The following is a 24,629-nucleotide window of genomic DNA, read 5'->3' as shown; positions in this document are numbered from 1 at the left end:
TATGTAGCCATTACTGGATCACCAGCAACAGAAATTCTACTAAAAACACACAATTATGTGCAACTGGAAAAATTTGAATATTGTGCAAATTTACATTTATTTCAGTAATTTAACTAGACTGAGAGACCATTTAAAGGCTCAGGAACCTTCCAGGTGTTTCTATTGCAATTATATATTTTAGCTGATTGGGGTCTTGTTAAATATCACACAATGACATTTTAATAGTCTAGATAAGTGTAATGTTCCTGTTAGTAGTTCCTCCTGTTAAGTGTCCATTTATTTAAATTATTCAGTTTTATAAAACACATTTCGACATACATTTTATTATGTTCCAGTTATTAGTCATTTATATTTCACTATTGTAGTAATTTATAGTAAATAAAGTAAGTTTAATTGGGAGGGGAACCCATTTTCTTGCATTCTTTAATGAAAAAGTAGTTATTTTTCTTGGTAATTAGTTACTTTTATGATCTTGTAACTCTGTAAGTAGCTGAGTGACTTTTTTGACCAAGTACTCAGTAACCACAACTAATTACTTTTTAAAAGTAACGTTCCCAACAATGGTCTCTATAAATAGTCTACAGTCTCTTTATAGAAATGCAAACTGTTCCAAAAAGTGATCACACTGTAAATTCCTGTTCAGTTTTGTATTTTAAATTTGAAACGTTTAGGAGAAATCGATTATTAGTCCATTTGTTATAAAGATGATGAGCACATACATTTATACTAATGCTGATAATTGTTGTGAGTTTTTGTGAAATGGCGCAGAGCTTCCGAAGCGTTGTTTCACCAAGCAGTATGGCAAACGACAACAACGTAAAAGCACACGCGAAACGGCTACATCAAGCGACAACATGGCTACCCGTGAGAGTGGTACGTTTGTTCCTAAGAGAGGAATAAAATCCTCTGTGGTTTGGAACTGGTTTGGGTTTGCTGCAACAGACGTGAAGCAAGAGACCCCACGCTGCATCATTTGCCTAAAGCTCCTCAGTCAAAGGCAGCAGCACCACAAACCCATTCCTACACCTGAAACAGAGGCATCCAGCCGAACATAAAAAGTGTCAGTCCCCCTGAGACGAACAAAACTGCAGAAGCCTTCGAACCTTAGCTAAAAACCAGCTAACTGTAGCTGCATCCTTTGCACAAGGCACCGCGGGTGACAGGAAAGGGGCACAGTGGAGAACAATCACCAAAGCTGTAGCTTTGCACATAGCCAAAGAGATGCTTTTGATTAAATAAAAGCAATATTAGCTTTACGTTGTCTTCCGTTTGTACTTACTGCTTTTTGATTTAATTAGTGGGGGAAATCGGGAAATAAATTGTATTTTTAGGCCATGTGGCTCAGCCCAAGCCCAAGAAACACAGGAGCATTTGTTTTATATGAAACCAGGTTGTGTTATATTCAACTTCCAAATAGCTTCCCACTTGATAAAGCTACTAATTTAGGTAAAGAGATAATTGCTAAAGCAAGAGCAGCATCGAGAGCATCTCACCAAACAGAGCTGAAATGTTTCTTTCAAGCTCCGTTTATTACGTTTACCCCAAAAAGAATAAATCTCAATAAACCTTGAGAGTTTTGGGGTGAGCAGAACGGCTTTCAGAAACAGGAGTTTTCTTTTCCCTGCTAAGCTTCTCCGTTGTCCCATTTAGCTGAAGTGCAGCAGAGCGACTCCTGAAGATGCTGTGGACTCCTGAAATGAGACGCAGTCCGTCCTTGACCTGTTCAAGAAGAAACACTCTGAGACGGAGGCTGATCTATTTAGGAAAAGATTTCAGAGGAGGCAGACAGACAGAGACAGAGGGAGAGGGAGAGAGAGAGAGAGAGAGAGAGAGAGAGAGAGAGAGAGAGAGAGAGAGAGAGAGAGAGAGAGAGAGAGACGCTTTGGCCCAGTGGCCCACTGCATCTTGGGAACTGTCAGAGGAGATAGAGAGAAGGCCTCCGGAAAGCCGCCGACCTGTGACCCCTATCTCTGTCACTGACAGTTAGGATTATGTTTATGCATTTTCAGACACATCATCATCATCATCATCATCACTACACACCCACTTACTGACACACACAAAGTCGATGCACACACAGACATTCACAACCTTTCCATGCACTTGTGTACAATGCTCTTTGAATGTCCTCTGCCAGTTGCTTTGAATGTGTATTTGACTATATTTATGGAAATGAACGACACGTTCAGGGATCATGTGTAGATTAGGTGAGAAAAATTTGTCTCCAACCCTTTTGTTGCAAGAAATTGGAGCTTTGCTGTGTAGCTTCCTGTGAAATAAAAATATATGTTTTCATTACTTTTCCCCCCTAAGAGGAAGAACTGAGACTGTTTAATTTCAGACACTGGCCATTTTATGCTGTCAAATTGTGGTGCAGACCAACATCTGCAATAGTCTCAGTGGGAGGTTCGCTAACACATAAAAAAAAGGCTGCTGCACTTCTAGTTTCAAAAAGATATTTTCAAATGAGCTATTTTTAATTTGATCTTGCTCTTCCATTAAATGAATTATGATAAGTCAGTAACCTAAGACAAAATTAGCATAAGGGTGAACCAAAACTGTTTTCCTAAAAAAAGAAAGAAGTCATTCCATTACATCACCCCGCTCTAAAGCCGACAGATCCGACTCAACGAAAATAAAACCTGCATTATTCCCTATTAGCCGACTGTTTTATCAGCCTGTGTGCCGTTATTTATGCTGCGCCCACAGCTTGCATTACAAACAGGAGGAGCAGCAGAAATGTCTCATTTGCCTGCTGCATTTTAAAGCAAATGAGACATTTGCTGATCCCCCTCCCTTCCTTTGCTCACATATGCTCTATTTCTTTAATGTAATAATCATCCAGTGTGCAGCAGCTGTGTTTGCGTGAGGGACAGATATTCATAGAAAGTGCTAATCACATAATGATGAGGAGTCATGGCTGCAGCCATCATTTAAACCTTAAGCCACAAGGCTTTGCGTCACAAGCAAGAGATGAATTAGAAACCAGCGGGCTGAAACCTCTTTGCCCCGCACCGGTTAGAGTTGATTCTGCTTGCTCTAATAGAGTAATCAGACAGACGGCCTCTGTGATGTAGCGTCCGCCGCTAACACAGACAGTATTGAAACCCTGGCCTCCCTCTGTGCTGAAACACCACACAGTCTGTGTTTGTATTGAGTGTTGACTCCCCGTGTGTGTCTGTATCATGTCACGTCTTGGCGCGACTAAGATGTGTTTCTATTCCTGTCCCGTTGCACACATTAGCATCGGTGTAGGTGTGTCTCTGTAGTATTTATGTGACGCACTCTCGAATGAGCAGACACACGCTTGTCATCAACCCAAAAATAACTATATTTGAAAAATAACCACGTTACTGCTTTATTATCAGATATCATGATATGTTGATGAAGTATAATATGTAGGACAGATTAAATGAACTTTTTAATGGAACTGTGCAATTTGTGATGCACCTTTCTGCTGAAACCCCCCCCCCCCCCCCCACCTGCATCCTTACTACTTACCCAATTCTCCCCTTTAAGCCACTGTGTGTAGCATGACATCATCAAGAAGAGGGGGCGATTTAAACATCTGAGTGGCTATAGCTCTCCCTCCTCTTCAGGAATAAGCTAAAAGCCACGCTGTCGCGCACTCGAACTCCAATAGCCTTGTAGTAATGTGTTCTTATGTTCCTGCTCAGACACACCTAATTCTAACTACTGAGTTATCTCTTCAGCCTTCACCAGGTTCTGTGGTAGCTGCTAATCATTCATTTTAATAAAATCTGCAGTGTTCAAGCATCTAAACATCTAAAACCAGCAGGAATCTGGTACTTGTGATGCAAGCACACCCCTGCTAATGCTACAACAGGCTAATCTGATGTAGCGTAAGGTTGATTGCAACCCTAACCACGTTGCTCAAACACAAAAAAGATCAATAAATCCATTTTCATTCCCCTCCCTCCTCTTTCAGTTAGCTTGAAGTTTACAGACTGACACTAATTCAGTGCAGGTTAAGTTAGCATTCAAGCTAGGTTGGTGTGCTAAGCTGTCTAGTGTGTGTCTGTGTCATCCGCAGTGCATGCTGGGAACTGGGGCTCATTCTCATTGATTGACCGCTGCCTCTTGTGGAAATGAAAGTCTATTTGTCAACGCTTACGCAAATGATTTGTTTTGCTGTAGAGGCCAGGGAGGGACTTAGCTACATACAAATGATGAAAAACAGAACAGGGTCACATTTAAAGGTGTACTTTGCTGACAAAACTTTTAAAAATGATTATTTCTTATTGTAACTGGTCACTGAGTTTTTTATGCAAAAATAGTCTCCCACACCTTTCTCCTGCATTAGCTTCTGATAGCAAATAGACAGTGAAATGCTAGGATTTGAAAAGCCGGACAGATCTATGTCACACTGTCATCAAGCATTCATGGACTCACCCATCTGGACCCACAACAGGGAAGGCTGTTGTTGGTTTAGCATCCAGGAAAAAGCAGAGTATGTCTTGGCTAGTAGAAGCTAACCGTTAGCATTAGCAACACCACCAGAACGCCTTCAGGCTTCTGTTATTTGCGGAGATAAAACCCAGAGCAGCTAAATTATGTACTTTCCAATGTGTGAGAGTGGGGTGGGGTGGGGGGTGGGGGGGGTGGGGGGGGGTGGGGGGGGATTCTTTAGCATGGGAAACTACTGGTGTGGCGTGAGAGCGTGTGAAGAGGGTCAAATGTGTGTTTCTCATGCTCAATGTGAGAGTTGGCAGCCCTGTAAAACATCTAAACTGCTAAGCAAACAGTCAGTGGTAAAACTGTGTTGCAATCAGAGGTGAGATGTCCAAATATCAGGAAATAAGACTCCAAATCTTGCTATGTTCAGCTCTGCCCCAATTTGGCCCACTTCTAGTTCTTGAAAAAGGCACGCCGGAGCTTTTATTCCCCCAGAACACAACTTACAAGGCACTCATTTCTACTAGAGACCACTGCTAATGTATTTAAAATTTGAGTAAAACTGATATTTACGCCTTTTTTAAAACTTTAATCCATGAACCTCCGCTTTGAGAGGTAAAACAGCAACTTTGTGACCAATTTATGTTCAGCGAACAGCTTGGTGCTTAATTCTCTTAGGTTCATTCCTCTTGCCTGAAAGACCAGCTGCTTTTGTAACCCCCAATTTCAGGATTGCTATGTTCTGTTGGCCTTTGAGAAAGATCCTGTGTCAGTCGTTGTGCAAACTAGCAAATATGGACTCATCTGGTTGTGGTCGATGGAATTTCAGTAAACACACTGAAAAACTTTAAATGACACACAAATATATAAGATTCAAGATCATTGTATCGTCATTGCACAGGTGTACAACAATATTTACTTAGCACTCACTAAAGATATCTCACTCATAATTCTATTTCATTGGAAGAAGAAGCAGATAAATAGCATAGATGCTGATTTTGATGTCCATTTAGAACATTAACACACTTTTCTTTCAACTGGTAAATCAGGCAGACATGACAGTTACCAGAAAGAGAAGCACAGGACTTAATTTGGAGGTTGTGTCAGTTTTTGGATGGTTTTCCCAAAACCCGCTCTAATAATTTGAATTAATGGATCTTTTTGAGTTAAGACTAAATAACTAGCAGCTCTATTTTGGCCTTTCACCATTTCTTCATTTTGACATGACAGACATTTCCTCACTACTGTACGTTGCTCATACAAAACTACAGTTTGCCCAAGAGATGCAGGCCTGTTGATATTCATAGAGACGCATGTGTGATGCAGATTTGTCCCCGTTCACCACAGCAGACAGGTAAACAGTACCAGGTTCATGCATGAGTTTGCTGAATGCAACATCTGTTCCGAGCAAACATTTTCCTGTACAACACCAAGCTGCACCTGCTGGCACTGCACGTTAGCTTTTAATGTTGTAAACCTGCATTATTCTTGGTTAGATTATTACATAATTCTGTTGTTTAGAGTAGTGGCATTTGTTCTGGTTCTTGAGGTGGATACCTGAAGCACTTTTAAGTGTTTGTGCTGATCTAGAAGGCCCCTCAGTGTGGGTTAAAGTGTTGCATGATGGCTATTACAGTGATTTTAAAGCCTGATATCAGTGAAGTCAGGTACTCTTACGCTGCCCATCTGCAGCTCTTCCACCAGTTTCCCTTCAGTCCTCCTAAAATCGGTCATCAGCTCAGATTACAGTAGATGCAATTCTGCTTTAGTGACAGAAATTACACTTGTCCTCATTTTGGCCTTTTTTCTTCTGAGGTGTTATTAAATCCAGGACAAATCTCTCCTCACATCCTCAATCACTTAATTTAGGGGCAAAAAAGTCGACTACACTTTCTGGAAATCGGTGTGGCATTATTTCCTTTTTGAATTTCCGATTAGACTTTGTACCTCAAAAAGAAAGAAAGAAAGAAAGAAAGAAAGAAAGAAAGAAAGAAAGAAAGAAAGAACGAAAAGAACAGAGTGATGTAGCGGGGATGCGCTCAAAGCATCACTTGCATCAAAGACACAATCCTTTGGGTCTTAAATGGAAACAAAGACGAGCCGCGTTGGCTTTCTGTCAGGAAGATCTGACTCTCAGCAGGAGCTGCAGCGGGAGCACCAGGAAACCGAGGCTTTCCATGGCAGATGTTTCCCTTCTTAGAAGGATTTTCTCATTTTGTGGTCAACGCTCTGTAATCATCTGGTTAAAGCTACTGAGATCCACAACGGTGCAGAAATGAGTTTAGGCTGCAGTCCCAGGTGTTTGCTTCAGTGACTGCTCAGACGTTCTTGAAGCTACAATCTCTTCATTCTTTTCCTCGTATTTTTAGTTTCTAAGAAAATGATTGAAGCCACTAACACCTTTTTAATTGTATGATAAGAGGAGATTCTAGGCATTCATTCTAATCAAAGCAGTGTTTCCCATTGCAACAGTGTCTCCTTTTAAAGTGGGAATAATAGAAGGAATGTGATGCAACAACGAGGCTTTGAAGCAGAGTGTGTTGTTAAATCTTCTAGAATTGAAGGATTGGGTGGGCGGGGGGGGGGGTTCAACACACCTGATTTCAATCAGCAGGTGATTCACCGGCTTCTGCAGAGCTTGATGAGCTGCTGAACAGGTGAATTAACTGTGTTGGAACTGGGAAACAACAAAAAGATGCAGGAGACCGGCCCTCGAGGACTGGATTTGCCCACCCCTAGGTGAATCAAACTACTGGCTTTCTACAAAACCCTGCATTCAATGTACTTTTGAGTTTCACCACTTGGGGGCACAAATGAACAAGCCTGAAGTGCCAAAGCAGCATTAGATATCCCATAACCCAGCGATTCATTAATACCACATGCTTCAGTACTAACAATGGATTTCCTCTTCAGAAATGGGCCAATGCATTTAAAATAGTTGGATGATCAGTGAAGATTTTCACAACTTTGTTAATAAAGATTCCTCGTGCAAAAGCTTTTATTACAGAACACAATTAGTGAGGGTATTGTTTTTCAGCTACATAAAAAAGAATATTGCATCATTAGGAGGAATTATGCATTATGGACTTCTGATGATAAGAAAAAGGGTAAACACATTCAGGAGGAGCAGATGTTGTTTTTTCAAAGGTAATGAGAACAGACGTGTGTTGCTGTGCTGGTGACGTTTGTGCACAAGTGGACTCCACCACGGTTCTAAAATGTGGAAAATACTCAGTTCCTAATGTTTTCTGCATCATTTTATGACTTGTTTTTATAAATAATACAGAAATGAAGTCTTAACCTCAGAATATGATGTAAACTGATTCCAGTGTTTGAGATTTGGTTCCTTCCTTTTCTTGCAATCCTAAAAGCTTCATTTCTTATTTCCCTCTCTGTGTAACACTTGCTAAGTTGGCTTCTTTTGGCCACGAAATGCCTCTGTATTCCCTGTAAACCATAAAGATTAGCTCAGCAGTGCTTACACAGTTTTTTTTTCCTTTGGCTTAGAACACAGTGTTTCGGAAGGGAGGATGTTGAATGGGCAGTGTGCAAACAGAAGCAGGCACACCGCAGCTGAGCCTTGTGTTCCTCAGTCCCAAACTCCGAGCACTGAGCGCTCCTCCCAGCTGAACCAGGATGTGTTTATCAGCGGGGCTTTTTATGTCCACATGTTCCCTACTTTCCTCTAACCCCGCTGCACTCAGAGCCTGCGATCAGCTTTCCCTCTTCTCGGGGAAATGGTTGTTTTATTAGCAGGCAAGGCAGACTTGCCCAGATTCAGCACCCTCTCTGTGGACAGTTCCCAACTGCCAGCCTTGGCACTGTGCGTGCTTTGTTTACATATGTGTGTGTGTGTGTGTGTGTGTGTGTGTGTGTGTGTGTGTGTGTGTGTGTGTGTGTGTGTGTGTGTTGCTCAAACTACATGAGCTGCAGCATCATCATTCCTTTAAAATCTTGCAAGCAACACACTTCAGAGTAGGTAGTACCTCGTAGAAAATCGTCCTGCAGAGTGACATGAAGAAAAGATTTAGTTTGGACTAAAATAAAAATTCTATGAAATTACACATTAATGTGTTACTAAAGCTGGATTTTTACCCCACAACACCAGAATGAGAGTGCCGAAGTGGTTTATCAGGATTTATTTTGTGTTTTGTAAGTTTTACTTTTCTATATTTTAGAGTTTTCATTATGTTGTCATTATTTTTGCTTTTTTTTAGTGCAGCTCCTGTTTTTTGTTATGTGCTTTATACTTAAGTTGAAACTGACATTGGCATAGTCAGGGAAAAGAAATAAAAGATGATAAAGGAAATAAATCCCGAGAGGAAATGCTTAAAGTAGAAACATATGAATCCTGTTTTTTCTGCAGTTTCTTTTGCTCCTTTTTTCCCAACGCTGGAAAACTTCCACACCGACGTGTAGCTTGAGAAAGAGCGAACAGAAAGGGTAATGATGGACAGTGAAAAGATTCAGGGCTGGGGGACATAGCTCGAGTCCCAGCTATTCTGCCTAAATAGGCTCTTCCTCTGCAATGCTCTCGGGCTCGAGTGATTCGCTATGAGAATGCTGCCCATTTGCATAGCCACTCTCCCTCCTGCTTCCTGGCTGGCTGCTGAGGCTCCCCCTCCCTCCGTCCTCCTGCTTCTTCTCCTCCTCCTCCTCCTCCTCTCTCACATCTTCCTCTTGCGCACATCTTCTGGAACGGCGCTGCTTATGCTGCCTGTGTATGTATGTGTGTGTGTGTGTGTGAGAGAGAGAGAGCGTGTATTTTGCCCAGGGCTGCTCTCAGGTGCCGCCGCTGCAATCGCCGGGTCTCACTGAGAGCAGTTATCTCTAGATGGGGAGCGGGTGCGCTACTTGGCACAACTTACAGGTGCGACCACGCAGCCGACTGCGTGCTGGCGCACATGCAAATGAGCTGCGGATTTAACTATGATCTTGTCCCTCTGGACGTCCTTTGAGACCACTGGAGGAGGAAAAGGAGGGAAACTCACAATGTCTGCTTTGATTGAAATTCACTTTGGACAGCTCCTGTCGTTCTCTTCATAAGTGAGCTGCCATTTTTTTGGCTTGCAACAGATTTTTTGGGGGGGATTTTTTTGTTTTTGTTTTGTTTTGTTTTATCACTGGTGGGAAGACGTTTCGAATTTTTTGAGGGCTTAACTGAAGGATAAAGAGAGAATCTAAAAGAACAAGGGAACTTAAGGGAATTGGAGCAAGCTGGGATTTCTCCATTTCTGATTCAGGTTGTCCTAATTTATTAAGTGAATGTTTCTGCATGATTCTTCCTAACCTGCTTGGGTGTCAGCTACGGATGTCTTAACTTGGAAGAAAAAAACAAAAAGCCAACAGAAAGCTTTTTTTTTCCTACCACAACGGACGTTTTCTCAGATGTCCCGTTTTCCACTTTTGCTTGGCTCCTACATTTTTCCTTGTGGATCTGTTTTGAGTTTGAGGTGCTTTTGGTTGCTGCGGGTGTTGGCGAGGGGAGAAGCATGGGGCTGTGAGTCTCACTGAAGTTCCATCTTGTTCTGAAGCCTCGTCTGGCTGCTCAGGGAAGATGTTCAGGGGCTGGAGTTCACAGTTTGCTCCCCTGAGGCCGGCTGCAGAGCCCCTAAAGTGGAATTCAGTGACACTGAAACATCTGGCCTTGTGGATCTTTGCCGCGGGCTTTGTGGCAGGGTCAGAACCAAGTGCCGTGGAGAGTCTCCACCACATTCACCAGTCCCATGGAAACAAGCATCACCATGTAGTGCCTATTGCCATCCACAGATCCCCTGCCTCCCTAAGAGCAGGGCACAGTGAGTATCTTCTAATCTTGTCTTTAAATTATTAACTAACACTCTTGATTCAAACCCAAATTATATTTGCAAAAGTCTCCTAATACTGTTCAAGTCTAGTTCAGACCGTCTCTCATTTCCCGTTTCAGACCCCCCACCCCCACCCCACCCCTACCCAACCCGGTCTGAGATTAGCCATATCCATGTCTCCAGATGCTCCACTGTGTCCAGATTAGACCGGATTAGAAGGTTGTGGTGCTCCTCGTAGACTCTGAGTGTTTGGAATAGACAAAGATGAGTTGCCTGGAGCTCTGCAGGGTGTTGGGCTGTTTCTGGCCCCTGCTCAGTGCAGTAAGAATGTAGATGCAGCCCTTTTTTTTTTTTTTTACTCCGTAGTGGCTAAAAGTCTCATGACAACGGCATATAAAAGAGGGACAATCTGTGAGGGATCATATAATCTCCACCCCAAGTATTCATGGTATACTGCAGTGTGGTTGCATCAATGCAATGTGTTATATTGGTTTTGTAGAGGCTGCAAGTTTTCTTTGGGATTTTTCCCTGAATTTGTAAGTCATGGCGAGTTTCCAGAAGGAGACAGTTTGAAACTGTAAATAATTCCAAATCGTTTACCGCCCAAGCATTTTGAGTGACGTAATGAAGCCAATGTAACACTGACGTAATGCTGAGGATTTCACTGAGTAGACAGCATGCAGCAAATCTCCTGTTTTGTTGTCATGGATTCTTGAAAGTTTAGTGATGAAGCATGAACAGCTGAGTTGGAGAGCATGCCTGGCATTTTGAGATGTTTTTGTCGGTCACAGGAGCAACTGGAGGACAACACCTTATTCCTGAACACTAGGCAGAGTTAGACCTGCACCAGTGAGGGAGGCGGTGCACCTCGGTGGTAATGGGAAATAATAGAAGCTACCTGGCTCACATGGAAAACAAGACAGGCAATTAGGAAAGTCTCCCATGAGCCACCTTGAACGGACACGACTTTGTTTGCCCTCTGATTGGCCAGAGGACCTCAGGGCATGTCGGTCACATCATAGCCGTCTCACTTACATGATTAAAGCATAGGTTGATCAGTAGAACACCTGTGTAGATGCAAATGAGAGTCAAATGCAGTTCACAAAGAGAAAGTGTGGGGTTCACTGGTGAGAAAAGGTTATTTATTCAATGCAGCAATTAGCAGTTTGCAGCTCATTTTTCTCACTGAATAAAGTTTGTGTAATTAAGACTCATAACTTTTGGTGTTGAGTTTGTTTTTGTTTTTGTGAAAAAATGATTTTCATTTGTTTAAACATAATTCAGTTATATTTTTTACTGTGATTTTCTCCATAAATGTATATAAATATGATTGTTTTCTCTCTCTCTCTCTCTACACACACACACACACACACACACACACACACATATATATATATATATATATATATATATATATATATATATATATATATATGCATGCAAACACACACACACGCACACACACACACACACACACACACACACACACACACACACACATATATATATATATATATATATATATATATATATATATATATATATATATATATATATATATATATATGCATGCAAACACACACACACGCACACACACACACACACACACACACACACACACACACACACGTGTGTGTGTGTGTGTGTGTGTGTGTGTGTAGAAAGAGAGAAATTTAAATCTGTCTGTCCGTCTGCAGGAAAATTAATTTCTGTAAGGAAAAATAAATTGCCAACTCACCCTTCGTGGGTAGTCTCATCCTTCCAAGCTTGGGTCCTGGGACCTTGAGGGTTCTGCGCTGCATCTTAACTGTTCCTAGAACTGCTCTTTTCTGGACTGAGATGTCTGTTTTACCTGGGATCCGCTTTAGCTTCTCCTCCAGTTTGGGGGTTACTGCTACGAATTCCCCGATGACCACTGCACCACCGATGCTTTCACTCGCCATGCTTTTTCAAGTTCAACCACCTTAGGGGTGTTTCCTACTTTGACCTTGGGGATTCCAGGCCATACTCATCACAGATGTTTCTGTGCATGATGCCAGCCACTTGGTTGTGGTGGTCCACGTATGCTTTCCCTGCCAGCATCCTACACCCTGCAGTTATGTGGTGGATTGTCTCAAGGCCTCTTTGTATAGCCTACACCTTGGGTCTTGTCTGGTGTGGTAGATGGCGGTCTCTTTTGCTCTGGTGTTCAGGACCTGTTCCTATGCAGCCATGATGAGTGCCTCTGTGCTGTCCTTCAGACCAACTCTTTCTAGTCATAGGTAGGATTTCTTGATATCAGCCATTTCAGTTATCTTGTTGGTGGTACATCTCATGTAGAGGCTTGTCCTCCCATGATGGTATTACCAGCACCTCCTCCACTGATGGCCATTTTCTGAGACATTCACTGAGCACATCATCTGTTGAGGCCTTGTCCTTGATCTACTTATGGATCTTGGATGTTTCATCCTGGACAGTGGCTCTCACACTCACTAGTCCTCAGCCTCCTTCTTTATGGCTAGTGTACAGTCTCAGGGTGCTGGATTTGGGATGGAACCCTCCTATCATGGTTAGGAGCTTCCATGTCTTAACATCTGTGGTCTGTATTTCTTTCTTTCTTTGGCCAGCTTATTATTCCTGCAGGATATCTGATTAGTGGCAGGGTGTAGCTGTTTATTGCCCGGATCCTGTTCGTGCCATTGAAATGACTTCTTAGGACTTGGCTTATTCGTTGTAGGTATTTCTTTGTGGCCTTATCTAGGTTGCCATTTGCTTGTAAGACACCAAGGCATTTGTAACTGTCCTCAATGTCTGCTATTGTTCCTTCTGGGGGTAAGACCCTTTCTGTGTGGAGTTCCTTCTGTTTCTTTGTCACCACACTTCTCAAGTCTGAATGACATTCCAATATCAGTGCTGTAGATCCCAGTGGTGTGGATGTTGATGTCTTGCTCACTGCTGGCATACAGCTTTATGTCATCCAAGTAGAGGAGGTGGCTGATTGTTGTTCCATACTTGAGTCTGTATCCATAGCTGTTTTATTGTTTGTTTGTTTTTTATCTGGGGGTGGGGGGGGGCTGGGGGGCAGACCTATGCAGAACAGCAGTGGGGACAGGGCGTCTCGTTGGTATATGCTACATGTGATGAAGAATTGCACAGCTGGCCTCAAGGGGTTTTCCCACAGTCCCAACGACTTTGTAAAGAAGGCTCTCGGAGTTCTGTTGATGTTGTGCAGCTCCAAGCATTCAGTGATCCATGAGTGTAGCACTGAGTCATGGGCTCTCTTGTAATCAGTGCACAGGTTGGTGTGTTGGGTTTGCAGTCTTGGGCAACTGATTGGTCAGCTACTGGTGGCTCCTCCGGTATCTCTGCTAATGTCCTTCTGTTGTCTCATGTATCAATCCATGTGCCCACTTATCTTAGTCACTATGATGCCTGACATGAGCTTCCATGTTGTGGGGATACAGGTTATTTGCCGATAGTTGGATGGGACTATGCCCTTAGAGAGTTCCTTCAGGTATGAGTATCCGTTTTTCCTCATTGCACCTTTCTGGAGCTGTAGCATTTATCTTGCATCTCATCAGTCTAAATTTATGATAGCGGTTGTCGTTTGTCAACGTTGTAACACTGAACTACTAGCTGTTAGTGTTGAGTGCGTGTTTCTAAGTACCCATTCTTCCTGCTTTCTCTGCATGTAACCCCGCTCACTAGGGTTACTGGAGTAGTAGCATTCCAACAGATCCAGGTTCTTGCATCTCACCCATTTCTGTCTTATTCCAGTAGCCCAATTTTCATCAGGGTGCTCTTGTTCCCCAGCACCCGATGCAGATCTTGTCTGGCCAGGCAATGTCATCTTATACATTTCGGTTTCTCTCATCGTGGTATGAGGTAGGCAGTAGTGCCAAGGTTCTTACCTAAAGACCCGCACTGGATGTTAGTATTTGCTGGTCCCCTGTGTGAAATATGGGTGTGTTACTAGTTGAGCCTCTATATCTATCTATCTATCTATCTATCTATCTATCTATCTATCTATCTATCTATCTATCTATCTATCTATCTATCTATCTATCTATCTATCTATCTATCTATCTATCTATCTATCTATCTATCTATCTATCTATCTATCTATCTATCATCTATCTATCTATCATCTATCTATCTATCTATCTATCTATCTATCTATCTATCTATCTATCTATCTATCTATCTATCTATCTATCTCTCTCTCTATCTATCTATCTATCTATCTATCTATCTATCTATCTATCTATCTATCTATCTATCTATCTATCTATCTATCATCTATCTATCTATCTATCTATCTATCTATCTATCTATCTATCTATCTATCTATCTATCTATCTATCATCTATCTATCTATCTATCTATCTATCTATCTATCTATCTATCTATCTATCTATCTATCTATCTATCTATCTATCTATCTATCTATCTATCTATCTATCATCTATCTATCTATCTATCATCTATCTATCTATCTATCTATCTATCTATCTATCTATCTATCTATCTATCTATCTATCTATCTATCTATCTATCTATCTATCTATCTATCATCTATCTATCTATCTATCATCTATCTATCTATCTATCTATCTATCTATCTATCTATCTATCTATCTATCTATCTATCTATCTATCTATCTATCTATCTATCTATATATATATATATATATATATATACCATAAAGGAGGAGTTTTCTGGTGAGTTTTCACAGATGCTCTCCCAGCAGTTATGTACATATTAGCGATAAGACCAAGCAAAGCTAAAATTGTCACTTTTTTGTTTTTACCTGAACACAATCTAGTAATTCTACCTGTCATGCAGTGAGCTGCTTCGTGTCAGATGCATCATCCATTCATTCTGATGTATGGGTATAAAGTTCCTGTTATTGATATCACAGGAAAGATATGGGTATGTATCAGTTTAAACATCCTAGTTTCATTTGTATTCTAGTTGAAACGTTGTCATTGATTTATGTGGAAAAAAGAAAAGAAAATGACCATGGTCAGGACGTATGAAATTGAGTTGGAGTGTGATGCATTGTTTGTTTGGGGCCAGCAGTAATGAGTTTCAGACAGTATCAACTGTGAGCAGCAGATACACCATTCATCAAGGATAGACTCCCAGGGGTGATCGTCCTCCTTCCCAGAGATAGATATGCTACTTAATAAATGAGATAACTAGGTTACCAAGCTTTTTTTCCCTCCACATTCCTTTCTTATTCATTAAAAGTGGAGTGATGAGATGCTTGGATCAATAGAAGTGTTTCAGTGGTCTAAACTACCAATCTCTGGGCATTTCCTAAAGCATCTGCTGCATTCAGAAGCATTGTAAGATTTATGATCAATCTGTCATCTATCTGACAATTCCTATTGTCTCAGCAAAGTACTTGTTATGGTTTTATTGCCTCCTCTCCCCATGTTTGGTATATATTTGTCATCCAACAGGAGGAGTTGGCCATATGCTCACACAGGAAGTCGACCTCTAGATTCATGATGGTATGTGCATCCTGCATAACACATCTAGAGAACACCTGCTCCGTCAACTGCTGCACAAATCACTTTTGTATCTTAAAACTCAGTTTGATCAAAGTCACTTAAGCAGTTTAAGTGATTATAATCCATTTGAATGCTCTCCAGCATTGGAGTTAATGGCTGAATGGGTTAGAAATGGCGCTCGCCTGTGCTGGCATCGCTGCGCGGAATAGCCGCGTTGGGGTTGGAGGAAAGATGGAAGGGGAGAGGGGAAAAACAGCTGAATAAAGTGGAGGAAAGGAGGATGGGGGAGAGAAGAGGGTAACATTTGAAGATCTCTGGCACTGCCTTGCTGCAAGAGTGTTGTGGGCTTGTATAATATAATTACTCCCATGTCTCTGGGCTGATGTCATTCCGTGATATCGTGGGGATGACAGTATCTGTGCCTCTGTGAAGCAGCAGAGATGATAGCCGCCCTGATAAGAATCTGAGAACATGCTCCTCTGCTCTAGAGGGAACCTAGGCAGTTATTGGCCCACAAATGAAAGAGGGAAGATTGCAGTTGTTTCATTCTCGTCTTCCTCTGATGCATTAGAAGGCAAACACTCTTTATCTGTGTGTGTTTGTGTTTTCTGGGTCTTGAACCTTCCTTCCATTTCTCTTTAAATTTGTAAAAATGTGACACTTTACCCCTTCCCTCCCTCTTTAAAATTAAAAATATATATATTAATCCATTTTTATTTGTTCCTCCCTTTCTTACTTCCATCGTTCCCTCTTTGAAAAGTTAAAAAAATTAAAAATGTTTTCCTTCAGTTGCTCCTTCATTCCCTCCATCTTTAAAAATGGGAAAAAAATTATATTTTAACTCTTTGGTCCTTTCTTCCTTCTCTCTTTCAGAAATGTTTAAACAATTAATAACATTTTGTTCCTTCCTTCCTTCCTTCCTTCCTTCCTTCCTTCCTTCCTTCCTTCCTCCCTTCCTTCCTTCCTTCCTTCCTTCCTTCCATGCACCTCTCTTCTTTTCACCTTTTATCATGCCCTCTGCCTGGCTCACACTCTTCACCCTCACTGGTCTGCAGAAGCTACCCAAGCAGAAGGAGTGGGCAGCCTTTAGTGCCTGTAGTGTGTTTTCAGCAGTAACCAGGCTCTGGTTGGCATAACGGGAAATGAGACCTGACTGTGCGTGCGTTGGGCAGCAAGAGGTCAGCTGAGTAATGTGTCCAGTTTCGGATTAGAGACTTGGAAGACGAAGAGACGAAGTGAGATGGAGAGCCCCCTACTTCTGACTGAAGGGGATGTCTGTTCCTCTCACATGCATAGGTCCTGGATGAGTTAGAGTTAGTGAGCTCTTCGCCAAAGGGCACGTAATGATTCACCAACCACATCAGCAGCAGCAGCATCTTTCTTCATGTATTCTTTAGTCCTTGTTCTGCTCGCTTGTCTGTTTGCAGCCCTGGTTTTCTTTAGCAAAGGTGGTGTTTTTTTCATCTATAATCCCAGTGTTTAGTACAGGTATGAAATGTGATCTGACAACTGTGACCAGGAAAACGGAAAAAGAAAATTAAGGAGATTAAATCAACTTTAAGCTTCTAATGTCACAGCTTGTTTTGGTGAAAAACTGCTCCAGAAAATATAAAATATAAAAAATAAAAATAGTTTGATTATTTCAACAGGAATTATTGGTGTATACCGCACTGGCAACTTTACTGGATACACCTTGCACTGTATACACTGGGTTGGACCCGCTTTTGCCTTCAGAACAACAAGGTCCTGGAAACATTCCTCAGAGATTTTGGTCCATATCAACACGATAGCATGACACAGTTGCTGTGGATTTGTTGGCTGCATCCGTGATGCGGATCTCCTGTTCCACCGCATCCCAGAGGTGCTCTATTGGATTGAGATCTGGTGACTGTGGAGGCCATTTGTGCATTGTCATGTTCAAGAAACCAGTCTGAGATGATTCAAGCTTTATGACATGGTGCGCTATCCTGCTGGAAGTAGCCATCTGAAGATGGGTACGCTGCGGTCAAAAAGGTCATAAAGGGATGGACATGGTCAGCAACAATTCTCAGGTAGGCTGAAGTGTTGCAACGATGATCTATTAGTACTGAGGGGCCCAAAGTGTGCCAGGAAAATGTCCCCCATACCATTACACCGCCACCACCAGCCTGAACCGTCGATACAAGGCAGGATGGATCCATGCTTTCATGTTGTTGCCAAATTCTAACCTACCATCTGAATGTCGCAGCAGAAATCAAGACTCATCAGACCAGGCAGCATTTTTCCAATCTTCTATTGTCCAATTTTGGTGAGCCTGTGTGAATTGTAGCCTCCGTTTCCTGTTCTTAGTTGACAGAAGTGGCACACTGTGTGGTCTGCTGCTGCTGTAGCCCATCTGCTTCTGAGATGCTCTTCTGCGTACCTCATTTGTAACGAGTGGTTATTTTGTTGCTTTTCTATCAGCTCAAACCAGTTTGGCCATTCTCCTCTGATCTCTGGCACCAACAAGGCATTTTCACCCACAGAACTGCCGCTCAATGGATGTTTTTCCTTTTTTGGATCATTCTCTGTAAACCCTAGAGATGAGTGTGCGTGACGATCCCAGAAGATCAGCAGTTTTTGAAATTCTCAGACCAGCCCATCTGGCATAAACAACCATGATGCATTCAAAGTCACTTAAATCAAATTTCTTCTTCATTCTGAAGCTCAGTTTGAACAGCAGCGGCTCGTCTTGACCATGTCATCATGCCTAAATGTATTGAGTTGCCACCATGTTGGCTGATTAGTAATTTGCATTAACGAGTAGTTGGACAGGTGTACCTAATAAAGTGGCCAGTCAGTGTATATGTGTGTGTGTGTGTGTGTGTGTGTGTGAGTATATATATATATATATATATATATATACATATATATATATATATGTGTGTGTGTGTGTGTGTGTGTGTGTGTGTGTGTGTGTGTGTGTTTGTACTGCATTGCCAGTTTTCTGACTAGACCTTGGATGCTCTCTCTGAACAACAGCCATTTTTCAAGTGGCGGATATGAAATTTAAATATAAGATATCAACAAAACCTTTGGGAAATGTTATGTACTTGCAATTATTAAAACTTGTAATGTTTAAAAGAACATGCTAGCAATAATAATAACACCTGATGCGTTAGATAGCAGTCAGAAAACATCAAGTCGATACTTGCAGTACTACAATTCTCTATCAAAGCCACACACTACAATACACACAGCAGGTTTTAAGAGAAGTGCTAATCTTGATTAAGGGGTGGAAATTTTCATCTCAAATATGATACATTTGACTTAAAAAAACAAAAACAATTTAGATGATAAAGTATTTGCAACAGAGGTCAGGAGGTGTGCAACAGCGATGCAGCTGTGCTTCTAAACAAGGTGTTAGAGACGCTAATGAAACAGCCCTGATAGTTCTCCACAGTCCATTCAAATCAACTCACAAGTACCTCCTCGCTCCCCGGGGAGCTGGGTGGTGGCGGTGGCACACGAGAGGAAAACAAATAATGAAATAAGAGATATAAATAAAGTGGAGATCAAGAATGCAGAAGCCCACATAATTTTATCTAATCTGAATTGAGTTCAGTCACCCCAGAGCAGCCTCATTCTCTGTCATCATAATGAGGCAGCAGCTATCTGTGCGCCAGTCGAGCCTTTAAACGTGCTCGCACGCTCGTGCACACGCCCTCAGAAACAGCTCGTCTCACACACACACACACACACACACACACACACACACACACACACACACACACACACACACACACACACACACACAGAGAGAGAGAGAGAGAGAGAGAGAGCAACACTCATTTTTCATCTCTTTGATCACTTTAAATTATTGTCACAACCGAGTGTGAATGAAGAGAGTCGAGGCAATTTGCAGAGAGAGGAAAATACCCTTTTTTCATGCTGTAACACATCACTGTTGGACATAAACACCGAATGTAACGATGCTCTACGAGGGTGTAAATATACGCAACTGTTCACAAGCATGACTTTTCTCTCCCACGACTGATAGTGAAGATTTGGGTTGATAATAATTACAATTTTCCATTTCCATTCAACAAATAAACTATAGTTCTCCTCTCCGCTGCATGTGGTATGATTGACGGTGGCATAATTACTCTTAGCTTACAAATCATTACCTATTATGTGTATTATCCTGTATGCCAGCTTATTAAAAGTGTCAGATAAAAAAAAAGGTTTAAAATGATGAATGGCTGCCCCGTGCCTGTCGTAAAACCCAAACATGTTCTAGCCATTCTTGTTTTCTTTCCTTGCGATTTACAATTGCTCACCTGCAGCAGTGTGGCGACAGAAAGGAAGAAGCCCCCTAATCCACTCTAATAGGATTGTGTGGGATTTCACCTTTCTCATTGCTCCCTCCATTTCTTAGAGCCCCGGGCCCGCTGGCTGCGGCTGATAAAAACACGCCTGCCTAACACCTAAGTGCAAGCTAATATTAGCATAGATTTTGCAGCACGGTTTAAAAATACAATGGAAACCCACGCACAATTCTTTTTTTTTCCTTTTCTGTTTAAATATTTGTTTGTTGGACAGATTCGTGGTATCGGCACATAGCAGAGGGTGGCGGCGCTTAAATGGGGCTCTTATATTTCTGGCTGATAAGGGGGCGGCGTTGCTGCACAACAAACACTCCCAGCATATCTTATCATGTCAGTAAATGCAGTGTGGTTTTCTACACATGAATCAGATTCTTCAGAATGATTCTTTTTAGATAATCATCTAAATAAATAACTGCTCCCCTCTTAGTGAGCTTACTAGCTAAGCTAGGCTGCTCTGGAAATGGTAAAGGAGAAGCTTAATCCCGCAATTAGTGCTTGGTGTCTCGTGGGCACGTCTAGTGAGAAATAGTGAGATGCAGGGTTGCCGTACATGAAAAAAAAATGAAGGGGCTATGTTATGGAAAATCCACTTTTTGGAGCTTTAAACCATGTTATGTTGTCATTTCCTCATTAGCCAAACATTTTTTGGCTGCTTTCAAGCATTTTCCTGCCTCAGCTTCAGTGGTATTCCGCTCCCTGATTCTGGTCTGGTCTTGGCTCTGAAACCTGGATATTGTGCTGATATTCTGACAAATTTCTTCTGCATTGGGGACTAAACACCGCCGTAACAACCGTGTCCTGTCTGCAAAGATGCACATACAGCTCAGGGTATGTGTCTTAGGCAGCTATTGTTTAGTCCTAGACTCAGGGGTCTAGATATCAGCGTGCTGGACTGGCATATAGTTTTGCATCTCCCAATTGTAGCACTAACTTATTTTTGTTACATTGGCCAGTATGATGTTTTCAACCCTTTAGTGGTAAACTGTTTAAAATGTAAAGAATAAGCCGTTAATTTTACATTCTTTGATTATTTAGCCAGTGTGAGTCCATGTGAGGTGAGCAGAGCATCAACTGAAATGCTGCTTTGAAATGATCTTTAGAAACAAAATATTTTGCAGAAAATGTTCATCCATCCATCTATTTTCTTCCGCTTATCTGGAGTCGGGTCGCAGGGGCAGCAGCCTAAGTCGAGAAGCCCAGACTTCCCTCTCCCCAGCCACTTGAGCCGGCTCTTCCGGGGGAATCCCAAGGTGTTCCCTGGCCAGGTGAGAGACATAGTCCCTCCAACGAGTCCTGGGTCTTTCTTTAGACATTCTCCCGGTTGGACGCGCCCGGAAAACCTCACCAGGGAGGCGTCCAGGAGGCATCCTAATCAGATGCCCGAGCCACCTCAACTGGCTCCTCTCGATGTTCAATAATGTTACATAGAAAATGTTCAATAAAACTAAAATAGAAATACATGAAGTCTGCTTCAAATGGCTACATAAATTACTACCGACACCACCGGGAGTCGGACCCGCATCAGCTCATGGCAACATGAGACAAAGGAAGGCACTTAAACCACTGGACTGCAGCTTAGACTGGTTTTGTCAGGGTGGGTGTGGGCAGAGCTTTGCTTTCAGTTCCAGGTATAAATTCAGGCTGACGAAATTAATCGTATTTAAAAGAAAGGACATCTTAATAGTGCCAATGGTAATACTTTATCATATATTATGCCCACCTTTGCTCTCAAAGATTTAAAACAGCATTTAAATTAACTCACACATTTCCATGGACATTGTGTTTTTACGGTTGTTTTAATCAATCGTGCAGACTAGTTTTAATCGTATTCACATTTTCTTCTAATAAATGCAATCTAGCATTTGCTCAATAGTCGATTTATGTGCAAACCGCGTTCATTGTTTGCAGCAATGCAATAAAGCAATGCTTTGTGTTTATTGGAGTGTTCATGCTCCACTTAGCTGCAGCGCCTTGCACCGAGCGAAACGGAAACTTGATGAATGAGAAGGACAGTGGAGAATATTTTACCTGATGTTTTGCCTTAAATGCAGGTGCAGAAATGCAGATGGATTCAATCATTTTGAAAAGGCACATGACAACAGGCAGCAGGAGTTAGCTCCTGTCAGAGCTTCAGCCATCAGCGCTTTAGGTTTTCTGACTCAGTTCCAACGCGTAAGCGCAGTTAGTCTCCACATCTGCTGGCTCCCTAATGAAAGGCACAACTTTTTTACAGAAGCTGTGATGGTTCGTGTTAGCACACAAACACGATGAAACTAAGCGCCTCTGTGATGTGTGATGGCACAAAATCAGTCAAGCTGGCTTGGGACTGAACATGAAATGAGAACTGAAAAAGGAGTTTTGGATTTTCCTGAAAGTTTACCTCTGATATAATTTGGCCGGAGCACAAACTGAAGTGTGGATGCAGAAAAAAAAACACCCTAATCAACAAATTTGCTGGAAAACAAAATGGCTGACCTAAACTGAAAGAAAGGGAGCATTGTGTCTGTGGAGCAAATGAGGCAGATGATGAGAGAGTAAATTAGAAGCTGTCGATACTGTGAGACACCTCTATCAGAGCCAAGGCGGTTGGCGGGGGAGGCAGATATGCAGCTGGTCGGGGTAACAAAGAGCCCGTTTGGTGTATTGCCCCATTAGGATACTGGCTCTTGTCAGCTCTGCCTAGATGCCCCCGTCCTGCTCCGAAAAGCACGGTCTCAAGTATCACTTTAGATTTAAGGGAATGGAGCACAGTGGAAAGAGGGGGCAGAAGGATGTGAGTGACACTGGTCGACTGAGCATTCGTGGCATAATGTTACCAGCCCGGGGGGTGGAACTGTACCTCAGCCATGAATTGATGGTCCCCTGCCATGAAAAGTGAGGGTGGTTGCAATGGCTGCCCTGGGGCCCTGTGATGATGAGGTGAAGGCTTATCTCTCCAGAGCAGCGAGAAGGTAAAATATGGTAAGGTACTGCAGCAATGTGATGCAGGGGCAGATGTCTTCATTCACAGTTTCTCTCAAACACAGCAGTTCTGCAGCGCTGAACGGATGAAAGGCTGTGCTAATGTAACACCGACAGGCTGTGTGTGCACCGAACTAATTATTGGTCACTCTTATTAATGCTGATGTCTACATGGGGACTGCACATCCTAGAGCCCATTATGATGAGATGCAACACAAACATTTAAAGTTCCATTCTGCAGCACTCGGAGTTGTCTACAAAACCAGAGCCGTGGTGAAAATAGCTTTGAAATATTATTTTCATGATTGGTTGAATTTGGTTTTACTTTTTTAGCAGGCGTGCCCTATTGAGACGTTAGTTTAAAGAGGGACTCGTTTTAAGAGCTGAAAAATTAAAAAAATTAAAACATTTGTAATTGTGAAACTGCGCTGTTTGGTGGCTAATGGTAACTTTACAATAACCAGATCCATTCTGTTATGGATTTATATAGCAGGGTAGACGGGAAAAAGAAATAAAATAGGCCCTTGTCACTTTATAACCACCATGAGAAGGCAGAAGGCTATGGACTCATAAAGGTCTAAAGTGATTTGATGGGAATTAGTTGGCAAAAGGGTTTATTTAATATTTACCTGTATTAACTGAAAGCTTGTCATTTTCACTGTAAGTGCACTAAAACCATAGACACACATCCACACACTGTTCAAGTGTCTTTGAAAGGATTTTTTTTTTATGTCCTAAAGTAGCTTGGGCATTTCCCGGCCTTGTTATCGGGAATTCACAGGTTTGGGGATGCATATGAGGAGTGATTTTGTTTTCTCTGCTCTGACTGGTCAGATGAAACCTAAAGGGTTAAGAAGGTTGTTGAGGAAGACCGTATTGATTTGTCAGTTAAATGGCTCTGATGGAAATGTCCACATGTGGATGAGGATGACCACTGGTTCAGAGTGCAGGAGTGTGTAAGGGATGTGCATCCTGAGCCAAGCCTTTAAGTATGTAGTGACACTAAAACAAAGAACAGCTAGCGGGTCGGTAACAAGGTGGTTTCTGGCTTTAAACGGAAAACAAGGCATGTCTCTTCAAAAGATACCAAAGTCTTACTTTTAGGTTTAAAAAAAATGGTTAACAGGAAGATTAAAACAACAACAAGATATTTATAATCTGATACAAACTTGGTACAGGTTCCTACAGTTGCTGAAGAAAAAGGATAAACCCTGGTAAATGTTCTGCTTGGCCCTTTTATCCCATACAGTTAAGAGCGGAGGTCTTTACCTTGAAAGCTGATCAAATCAACAGTTTTTGCTAGATGATAAACATCTTTTGGTATATTATTGATATGAACATTCAGTGATTAATGACATCCAGAAATGATACAATATGAGAAACAAATATTGGTATTAAAAGTGCTGTGCAGCTAACTTTATTAATACAAGGAACCATGTAAGTACATGTAAGTACATGTAAGTACATGTATAAATGTTAAACTTAATGGTGTGGTTCCCTGACAAACGTATAATTCTCGATCTCGATGCAGGACGTTAAAATGGTCTTCTGGCGATAATTCCTGCATTAGCTGCTGAATAAAACGGATGAGGAAACGCTC

General features: G+C 41.9%; 1 protein-coding gene across 23 annotated transcripts in view; it reads left to right on the top strand.

The window, feature by feature from the left end:
* LOC107375745 (neurexin-1a) overlaps positions 1-24,629 on the top strand; it is a 462,507-nt gene that overhangs the window by 265,797 nt on the left and 172,081 nt on the right. The window contains exon 1 of one of the 23 annotated variants that reach the window (XM_070542376.1): positions 8,376-10,214. The exons of 19 other annotated variants lie outside the window; for them this stretch is intronic. In XM_070542376.1, coding sequence (XP_070398477.1) covers positions 9,974-10,214 — 241 coding nt within the window. In that variant the 5' untranslated portion in view covers positions 8,376-9,973. Of the gene's footprint in view, positions 1-8,375; positions 10,215-24,629 lie in introns of those variants that run through there. 3 more of the 23 variants (XM_070542369.1, XM_070542377.1, XM_070542370.1) reach the window with 3 other exon arrangements.

Source organism: Nothobranchius furzeri, chromosome 12 (genome assembly GCF_043380555.1).
Source record: "Nothobranchius furzeri strain GRZ-AD chromosome 12, NfurGRZ-RIMD1, whole genome shotgun sequence".
In the NCBI taxonomy this organism is placed as follows: Eukaryota; Metazoa; Chordata; class Actinopteri; order Cyprinodontiformes; family Nothobranchiidae; genus Nothobranchius; species Nothobranchius furzeri.
This window is presented reverse-complemented; position numbering and strand designations above follow the sequence as displayed.